This window comes from Nematolebias whitei, chromosome 5 (assembly GCF_014905685.2).
Source record: "Nematolebias whitei isolate Nwh7 chromosome 5, NemWhi1, whole genome shotgun sequence".
NCBI lineage: Eukaryota > Metazoa > Chordata > Actinopteri > Cyprinodontiformes > Rivulidae > Nematolebias > Nematolebias whitei.
In genome coordinates, this window is record NC_056502.1 from 54,630,996 (window position 1) to 54,641,456 (window position 10,461).

The 10,461-nt window shown below is 46.5% G+C and overlaps 1 protein-coding gene across 1 annotated transcript in view; it reads right to left on the minus strand.

The window, feature by feature from the left end:
- Positions 1 to 1,137: 1,137 nt before the first annotated feature.
- LOC119410436 (activating signal cointegrator 1 complex subunit 3) overlaps positions 1,138 to 10,461 on the minus strand; it is a 62,939-nt gene continuing 53,615 nt past the window's right edge. The window contains exon 4 of the mRNA XM_037677346.1: positions 1,138 to 1,317. Within this exon, the coding sequence (XP_037533274.1) occupies positions 1,138 to 1,317 (180 nt within the window). The remainder of the gene's footprint in view (positions 1,318 to 10,461) is intronic.

The following is a 10,461-nucleotide window of genomic DNA, read 5'->3' on the forward strand; positions in this document are numbered from 1 at the left end:
ACAACCTTGTTGTGATTTGGTGCTATATAAATAAACTGAACTGAATTGAATTGAACTGTGCGATAGCCACAGGAAACAAGATAATTATTAGAGGGGGCGTTGATGAAGATCAACTTCAATTCAATTCAATTCAAAAATACTTTATAAATATTCAATATTCAATATTCAAAAACACTTTCCCCAAAAGGAAATTATTTGTTGTTGTAACTCGTTATCCTCATTCCATTAAGAGATGTTATAGATACTGATGGCTGTAGACAGGAAGGATCTCTTGTAAAGGTCCATCCCACAGTGGATCCTAAGAAATTGGCTGCAGTTGCGTCCGATCCATCCACCCAGACTTGACTGGCCTCTCGGTTCCCCCGGGCTGTAGGACCACCCGAATGCCGGGCAGAACTCCTCCCAGAGCGATGGCCACTCCTCCCAGCAGTCTGCCGATCTCCTCGTCGCTGCGGACAGACAACTGTAGGCGCCGAGGGACGATCCTGTCCTTCCGCTGTCATGAGCCATGCTTACTGCTAGTTCCAGGATCTCAGTGGTCAGGCACTCGAGCACAGCTGGCAGGTAGATGAGAATGCATCCACAGAACGTCCTTTTCAACTAATTTGAGATTTGGTGCTGTAGTTGAGATATTATTTGAGCTTTTGAGATGTTAATCAGCTGCTGTTGGTTGTAGAAAACTGCCTTGTTGCCATGGTTACGCATCATAACAAATGTCCAAAACTAAAAAAGTTTCAGTAAAAATCCTTCCAGCTGCACAGTATCCGATACCAGAGGAAACTTGTGGATCATTTAAAGAATGTTCACCACAAAGAGCTAAATGAGTTAAGAACTTAATAAAGAAGAGACACGAGGGACACGTGTGACGTTTAGTGCAGTGCGCTCCATTTCAGCCCAGATGAGTTCTGCTCCACGCTTCTTTTGGTTCTGCTGGGCTGGCTCATGTGATTTATGAACAGCTAGAGTTAGCTTAAAGACACGCTGCTCTAAGGGGACATAAACGTCCAGCAGGAACATGGCGGGTGACCTGCTCAGCTCTAAAATGGACTGAATCAAATTCAAACATGTCAAACTGCAGGTCAGAACATTCTTCTGTCAGCTGAACCAGACCACTCGGCTCGGAGTTGGAGCAGCTGCTTACTTTCCAGTCGTCTCTGGAGTGTAGAAGGCCACGGCTGCAGCAGTGTGGCTGCGGACCGGACCGACCCGCTTCACAGCCAGTAGCTCCTTGTGTTCAAGCTCCCCCAGGACCAGGAACCAGCCCTCATCCTTCACTTTAGGGAACCTGGGGGCCTGCGCCTTACTGTCCTGCTGTCTCTGGAGGGAGCAAACACAGAGAGACACACAGAGACAGAGACACAGAGAGACATACAGAGACATAAACACACAGAGAGACAGAGACACAGAGGCAGAGAGACACAAAGACAGAGAGACACACTGTTAGAACAGTCATTTCTTATCATATTATTTATGATCATTTTATTTTCATGTCCTCTTCAGTGGAAAAACCCAGAAGAGAATTGTATGATGTTTTACAATCTTTAAACCACCTACCAAGCTTGCAAAAACTTGTTGTTCCAGTCTGCCCTTCCCTCAAAAACAGACTGTGACTTATTGCTAAAAACATGTAAACAACCTGCTCTATACGATCATGCCCATCATTGTTTGAATTGAATAAAAAGGCGTAAAGGGAATGAGCATGTCGAAGAGAGTCTGAAGAAAGGACGCCTCAGGCTCTTCTTCCCTTTGCAAAGAAAATCTCACTCTTTGTGTCCGTGTTCATTTGTTTAAACCTAACAAAACTTGGTTGCCGTGACCCAGATTCCAACATACTCAGACGCTGACAGGAGGAGGAAAGCACCGAAGCCCGTCAACAGTCAAACTCGTCCAGGACGATCTGAATCAAAGCCCCGGTGAGCGATGTTCTTCACCGGGCCGGTGAAAATAGGAGTTTCCTTCACCTGCCAACACTGAATTGACGGAATCCGGACCTTTGAGACGAACTGGCACACAATAGAGTGAGTACTGTTTTTTTTGTGAAAATTTTTCGGAAATTGTGGCGCTGAAGGACCACAGAGTAGAGAAATCAGCATGATCACGCTGAAATGATCCTTGAGAATAAGTGGCGCTGAAGGACCACAGATCCCCTCCATGGGCTGCCACCTTACTGTGGTGGAGGGGTTTGAATGTCCCAATGACCCTAGGAGCTATGCTGTCAGGGGCTTTTCGCCCCTAGTAGGGTCACCAATGGCAGACAGGTCCTAGGTGAGGGACCAGACAAAGTGCAGCCCAAAATCCCCTTTGATGAGAAAAATAAACGGACCTAATATTCCCTTGCCTGGACGTGGGTCACCGGGGCCCCACTCTGGAGCCAGGCCTGGAGGTGGGGCACGCAGGCGAGCGCCTGGTGGCCGGGCTTTTACCCATGGAGCTCGGCCGGGCACAGCCTGAAGAGGAGATGTGGGTCCCCCTTCCCATGGGCTCACCACCTGTGGGAGGGGCCAAAGGGGTTGGGTGCATAGTGGGATGGGTGGTGGCCGAGGGCGGGGCCCCTGGCGGTCTGATCCTCGGCTACAGAAGCTGGCTATTGGGACGTGGAATGTCACCTCACTGGTGGGGAAAGAGCCTGAGCTGGTGTGTGAGGCTGAGAGGTTCCGGCTAGAAATAGTCGGACTCACCTCTACGCATGCCTCTGGCTCTGGAACCAGTTTCCTTGAGAGGGGCTGGATACTCTTCCACTCTGGAGTTGCCCCTGGTGAGAGGCGCCGAGCAGGAGTGGGCATACTTATTGCCTCCCAACTTGGTGCTTGTGTGTTGGGGTTCACCCAGGTAAATGAGAGGGTGGCCTCCCTCCGCCTATGTGTGGGGGGACGGGTTCTGACTGTCGTTTGTGCTTATGCACCAAACGGCAGTTCAGATTATCCACCCTTTCTGGAGTCCTTGGAAGGGGTACTGGAAAATGCACCTCCTGGGGACTCCCTTGTTCTGCTGGGGGACTTCAATGCTCATGTGGGCAATGACAGTGAGACCTGAAGGGGTGTGGTTGGGAGGAACGGCCCCCCTGATCTGAACCGGAGTGGTGTTCTGTTGTTGGACTTCTGTGCTCGTCATGGATTGTCAATAACGAACACCTTGTTCAAGCATAAGGGTGTCCATATGTGCTCTTGGCACCAGGACACCCTAGGCCGCAGTTTGATGATTGACTTTGTCATCGTCTCATCTGATCTGCGGCCACATGTCTTGGACACTCGTGTGAAGAGAGGGGCGGAGCTGTCAACTGATCACTACCTGGTGGTGAGTTGGCTCTGATGGTGGGGGAGGATGCCGGTCAGACCTGGCAGACCCAAACGTATTGTGAGGGTTTGCTGGGAACGTCTGGCAGAGTCTCCTGTGAGACAGAGTTTCAACTCCCACCTCCAAGAGAACTTTGAACATGTTCCGAGGGAGGTGGGGGACATTGAGTCTGAGTGGACCATGTTTCGTGCCTCTATTGTCGAGGCGGCTTACCAGAGCTGCGGCCGCAAGGTTGTCGGTGCCTGTCACGGCGGCAACCCTCGAACCCGATGGTGGACACAGTCGGTGAGGGATGCTGTCAGGCTGAAGAAGGAGTCCTATCGGGCCTTTTTGGCCTGTGGGACCCTGGAAGCAGCTGACGGGTACCGGCAGTCCAAGCGACATGCGGCTCGGGTGGTTGCTGAGGCAAAAACTCGGGCATGGGAGGAGTTCGGAGAGGCCATGGAGAATGACTTCCGCACGGCTTCGAGGCGATTCTGGTCCACCATCCGGCGTCTCGGGGGAGAAAGCGGTACGCCACCAACACTGTTTATAGTGGGAGTGGTGTGCTACTGACCTCAACTCGGGATGTTGTGGGTCGGTGGGCGGAATACTTAGAAGACCTCCTCAATCCCACCGGCACGTCTTCCACTGAGGAAGCGGAGCCTGGGGACTCTGAGTCGGGCCCTCCAATCTCTGGTGCTGAGGTCACCGAGGTGGTTAAAAAGCTCCTCGGTGGCAGGGCCCCAGGGGTGGATGAGATTCGCCTGGAGTTCCTTAAGGCTCTGGATGTTGTACGGTTGCGTTGGCTTACGCAACTCTGCAATATTGCGTGGACATCGGGGGAAGTTCCCCTGGATTGGCAGACCGGGGTGGTGGTCCCCCTATTCAAAAAGGGGGGCCGTAGAGTGTGTTCCAACTACAGGGGAATCACGCTCTTAAGCCTCCCTTGTATGGTCTACTCGGGAGTTCTGGAGAGGAGGGTCCGTCGGATAGTCGAACCTCGGATTCAGGAGGAGCAGTGTGGTTTTCGTCCTGGCAGTGGAACACTGGACCAGCTCTACACTCTCAGCAAGGTCCTGGAGGGTGCATGGGAGTTTGCCCAACCGGTCTACATGTGCTTTGTGGACTTGGAGAAGGCGTTCGACCGCGTCCCTCGGGGAACCCTGTGGGGGGGTACTCTGGGAGTATGGGGTACCGGGCCCTTTGATACGGGCTGTTAGGTCCCTGTATGATCGATGTCAGAGCCTGGTCCGCATCGCCGGCAGTAAGTCGGGCTTGTTCCCGGCTTAGTTGGACTCCGCCAAGGTTGCCCTTTGTCACCGATTCTGTTCATAACTTTTATGGACAGAATTTCTAGGCGCAGCCAAGGTGTTGAGGGGATCTGTTTTGGTGGCCTTAGGATTGCATCTCTGCTTTTTGCAGATGATGTGGTCTTATTGGCTTCATCAGATCATGATCTACAGCTTTCGCTAGAGCGGTTCGCAGCCGAATGCGACGCGGCCGGGATGAAGATCAGTTCCTCCAAATCCGAGGCCATGGTCCATGGTCTTGAGCCGGAAAAGGGTAGAGTGCCCTCTCCGGGCCAGGGCCCTCTCCGGGCCAGGGAGGAGGTCCTACCCCAAGTGGAGGAGTTTAAGTATCTTGGGGTCTTGTTCACGAATGAGGGAAAAATGGAGCGTGAGATCGATAGGCGGATAGGTGCAGCGTCAGCAGTGAAGCAGGCGCTGTACAGGTCTGTCGTGGTGAAGAGAGAGCTGAGTCAAAAGGCGAAGCTCTCAATTTACCGATCGATCTATGTTCCTACCCTCACCTATGGTCAGGAGCTTTGGGTTGTGACCGAAAGAATGAGATCTTTGATACCAGTGGCTGAAATGAGTTTTCTCCGCAGGGTGTCTGGGTTCTCCCTTAGAGATAGGGTGAGAAGCTCGATCATCCGGGAGAGACTCAGAGTAGAGCTGCTGCTTCTCCATGTCAAGAGGAGCCAGTTGAGGTGGCTTGGTCATCTGTTTAGGATGCCTTCTGGACGCCTCCCTGGTGAGGTGTTCCGGACACGTCCCACCGGAAGGAGGCCCAGAGGAAGACCCAGGACACGCTGGAGGGACTATGTTTCTCGGCTGGCCTGGGAACGCTTCGGGATTCCCCCGGAAGAGCTGGCCCAAGTGGCTGGGGAGAGGGAAGTCTGGGCCTCCCTACTTAGGCTGCTGCTACCCCCGCGACCCGACCCCGGATAAGCAGAAGAAAATGGATGGATGGATGGATGGATGAAGGACCACAGAAAGAAGAGCTGTGAAGATACTATGATCTATGTTGACACAGGCTCAAAGAGCTGCGAAAGATACTTAAATGGTGATGGCGAGCATTGAAAATTAAGATTTAGCATTGTTGTAACTAGTTGTATTATTGTTAAAATCTGTATGAATTTAATGCAAACGTTCCCTCAATGGAGCTCTGAGGAATAGTTGTGCATAACTAAAAGTGACAGTATATAAATATAAATAAAATAAAGATAATAACAGTAATAATAATAAGTAACAAGTAATAATAGTAATAATAATAATAGTTAATGAGCCAAATGACAGATGCTTGTCTTTGACTAACTTTATTTTTGAGAGCACAACCGGAATAGCTTTTATTTGAAGCATGGAAACCAGTCTGTTTTTCCCTTCAGGCTCAAAATACCAGTCTCAGCTCACAGCAGCGGGTGATAAACATTCCAAAAGCTTCTCGTTTTTTTAAAGTGACACTGCAGCTTTTCCACACACTCTCAAGAACAAACACACACAAACACAAAATCAAGCTGTGCTGAGGTATGCAGACTTACACAGAACATGGAAAGAGATTATTAGATTTTGGCATAAGTTGGCAACATTACAATTAGTGTCCTTTCTAAGAAGATTTCTAAGAAGAGAAATTGAGGATGTGTTTATAATGGAAGATTTTACGATTTTTAGTAGGGTGTAGGGAATTTTGGCTTTAATTTTGGCTTTGCAGAGTTTTCACTTTTTGTGTAAATTAGTGTTTTCAAAATTCATTGTGTAGACCAGGATACAGGATGACTTGGCTGAAGCAAGTTAATCATGGAGGGTTTTTGGATCGGGATGGTGACTTTGGCAACGGCCCACAGAATACACAGGTAGTCTCCATTTAGATCCAGAGTCAGATGTCATGATGTGTCCAGAGCAGACTCAAACAGCATCGTAGTTTTGCATCATGAACCTCTGGTTTTGATCACCAAATAAAATATCACATGTGTACAGGTTGACACAAAAACTACGTCTGCTACCAAATGTGACTTATGAGAACACCTGAATGTGGCAACAGTAAAAGATCTGATGATTTGAAGCCTGTGACTGAACGGCATCCTGTTCAACTAAGCAACAAGCTGATGGGTCAAACTGAGCTATGTGAAACTTTGTCCAGATGAGGACCTGGACTAAACCTCAACAGCACATCCAGACAAGTCTCGCTGTATGAACTGTGGTACTGCACACAGATGAATGAACTCTTGAACTCTTGAACATACAGTATATCCAGACAAAAAGAGATGAACAGCAATGTAACAGCGGTGGTCAAGCTGTCAAAAGTCACTAATGAAAACTGCAGCCAGGGTGAAGTGTCAGGTCCACATGTGGTTTGTGATGGTGAGGCAATAACCAGTTTTTCATGAGTCACAGGGACTCATTTGCAAGAGAGGCCTGTACTGGAAGCCTGACTTGGATTGAGTTTGCTACACGCTTTTTAAATTGGATATCTGTTTTCTTTTTCCTATGAGTGAGATCATTCCAGTTGGTCTGGTGTGCCATTAGGGATGAAGTTTATTTAGTTGTTGGTTGTTTCAGCTGCAAATGATATTGGAGCTATGCTAAGTCAATTAGCTTTATGGTTTCAAAATCTAAGCTGAATGTTCCACATTGTGCTTGTTGTCATAGTCTTACAACTCCATCATTTAATAGAGTTCTAGCTTGAATCATTCTGAAACTTTAACACTAAGACTGACAAAGTTTTTAGGGTAGATATGTGAGTTGATAAATTGTAGCAAAACAATAGCTGTTTCAAAGGGGAAAGTCTGAAAACTGTTCTTAAAAACACAGCTCATACAATGATTAGATCATTAGTTATACAAAAATAACATCTTAGGTTGCAGTATTAGGATCAGGGCTGTCACAACTGTAGTGAACTTAACCTGATGTCAAGATTAAGCCTAAGGTCAAAACCCTTGACCTTAAGAACCTTGTGGGACAGAAACTGTCATTTCATTGATTTGAATCCAGAAATACAGGTTCACCCATCCTGAGACTTTCTTTCTTGAAAATTCAAGTGAAAAGAACACTCTCTTTTTTATTATCATTACTATTTTACAAACGTTGATAATTAAAGTGTCTTAGTTCAAACCATTTTAGATGTTGCAGTGAACTAATCAATTTTATTAACTGTAAAATCGTAACAATGATTTTTAGTTGTTTATGCAAAGTTAGAATTCATGTTAAAGCTGTTACAGAGTAATTATGCATTTTCTGATTTCTGTCTTTGAATGAGCAAGTGTGCGTTTTCCAGGGTCAGGAGTCGAAGCAGACATGTGTGGAACAACTGTCTTGTTTACATCCTCTCAGACGTAAACAGAAGGAGTTGGCACCTGTTTCTAAAACTCGCCAAAACAAAACTCTCTATGTCTCTGAGAACATTTCTGATCTGTTTCATAACAATTCTTGCTGTCTTCTAACCTCTTACGTCACAAAACACACCCCGTCTGGTCGGTTCTGACCAATGGGAAGACTCCCAAATGAACCGGGAAAAGAGCTCTTTAAAATGTCGGTACTTCCTGGTCTACACAGTTCTGGGGGTTGGAGAAGTTCGGCGGTGCGGACAGTTCTGATATGTCCTAGTGCTGTGCAGGCTGTGGGAGCCGGGAAGACCCTGACATGACCACAGAGCTCTTCCGAGTTTCATGGGATTATAACATTTTCCAATGAGGTGAGCTTGTGTCGGACAGAGCCTCGCCACTACTTCGGACGATTCACAGCATCCTACGGAGACGCTGAAAGGGTGCGTTAAACGGAATCTCGCCTGAGACATCTCCAGGTAAAAGAGTCGATTTCACCACCTACGTGTACTGTAAGGAAGAAGCTGAAGAAAGCCCGGAGAGTGCCGTTCTGTTCAACACTCTCCCTCAAACACCATCTTTCACCCCCTTTAAACTTCCTTCCCATCTTTAAATTCTTCTCTCAAGTAGAAATTCTTCCAGATATTTTAGAAATGTCTGTGTAAAGTGCTCATCCACCGCCGTGTGGACAATTGAACATAATTGTACAGTTTTCATAAATGTCTGTGGTGAAGCAACGGAAAATCATGGCCGTATGGTTTTCCTGATTGATTATGTGTTATTTTCATATTTTGCCAAATTAATGTAAATGTTTGATGTTAAACTTTGATTCTGTAAATAAATGGCCGCATTCATTTTGATGGGTCAAAGATAAATGACGTCTCACGTTTGCATTTCATTAAATTCAATGCACGTTTTATTCAGTCCAGAAAAATGAGGAATCCGTGTTAATTGATGAATATATCTGAGCATCTCTTCATCTACACAACACACAGGACAACAATCTTACATCACCCAAAGCCGAATAATGTTAAAGACCTACTGTCATGTTTAGGTCTTACAGGGTTTAGCAAACACTACATTCCTAATTACACAAGCCTCACCCAACCATTCAGAACACTCATGAATGACAGAGGATCAGATTTAACTTTTTTAGATTTTTCTACCTGGATTATTGAGCATGCATCAGGATTTTTTTTTCTTAGATATTTCTGAAACAGGACACACTGTGAATGGTGTACTGTTCCAGAAAAAGGGGGAGAAAGAACAATGATTGGTGTACATTAGCATTATACTAAACAATGCAGAGGACCTTTGAACAGAAGGACGTTGTTACAAGCAGCCTGCTGAAAGCAGGATACACAGTGGTTAGAAGAAATGGAACAGTGTGGACGAGTCTGAACAAACTACATTGCTCTTGTGCTTAAAAAAGACAGGTAAAATCAATGCTCCCAATAACCACAGTATTTCTCTTTCTTCCTTTGGAATGTGTACAGGAAGGTTCGACAAGCTTCACGGTCTAAGGGGGATGCCCCTAGAACTGCCCCAGCAGAACCAAAACACAGACCCTTGAAGTAGATTTGGTCAAAGGTGGATCTGTGTTCTTAAATACATTTGATTTGATTTGATTTGACTTGACTTGACTGGACTGAAAGAAATTAAATTGGGTTTTAATGTATAGAGTATGCTAACTGATTTTGACTTTCTTCCATTATTCAATGGAATTAAATGTTTAATGTTGTATTGCACTGTTTTGACAATGATGTAACCAAAGAAAATATATATTTTCTGTGCAAGCGTTTAATAAGGTTTTCTTCTACAGACTGAATGAGGTAAGAAGAATAAATTAATTATACTAACTGTCTGTGCCAGGAATATTGAGGAATCTTTTGAACTCAGGACCCTTGGGGCTCCCCTGTCTTGGATAAATGAAACCAGACTGGGTCTGGCATGTTGTTTTCTGGAAAGGTTTTCTATTGTTGTGGTGATTCATCTCTGCTAAACTAGTATGGGAGCTAACATATGTGGGCAGGATCCTATTCTTTTGTTTGTCTCTTTGTGCTATTTTCTGATTCTATCCAGCTCTGCAGGTGAACACCACAGGAATGACTTCCAGGTGTATTGAGCAGGCTGAAATAATTTGACCCCACCTAAGAGACTGGGTTTTTACCAAGGACCTCTGCCAGAAGCATTGGAAGTCGAAATATTGGCTGAGATCATTCCAGGTCCCGCTGACAACACACACAGCTGTAGAGGTCACCAAGAAGACAACTTGGATTCATGCCAGCTACTGCAGACGGTTCTTGGGCCCAGCACCAGATGAAGACCCACCAGTTTAAGAAGACCTATCGGCTGCCCTCTCAACTACAGGGCAGAATAATTCCTGAGGACAAGTGATCTGATGACCCACAGTGTATCGAGACCAGTGACTCGATAAGCCCAGAAAGCCCCAATAAACCCCTTTTACCCCACTTTGTCAGGGCAAGTGGCCTGACACAAAACAGCTAGAAAAGGAGAATGGAGTCTCCAAGCCCTGACACACACACACACACACACACACACACACACACACACACACACACACA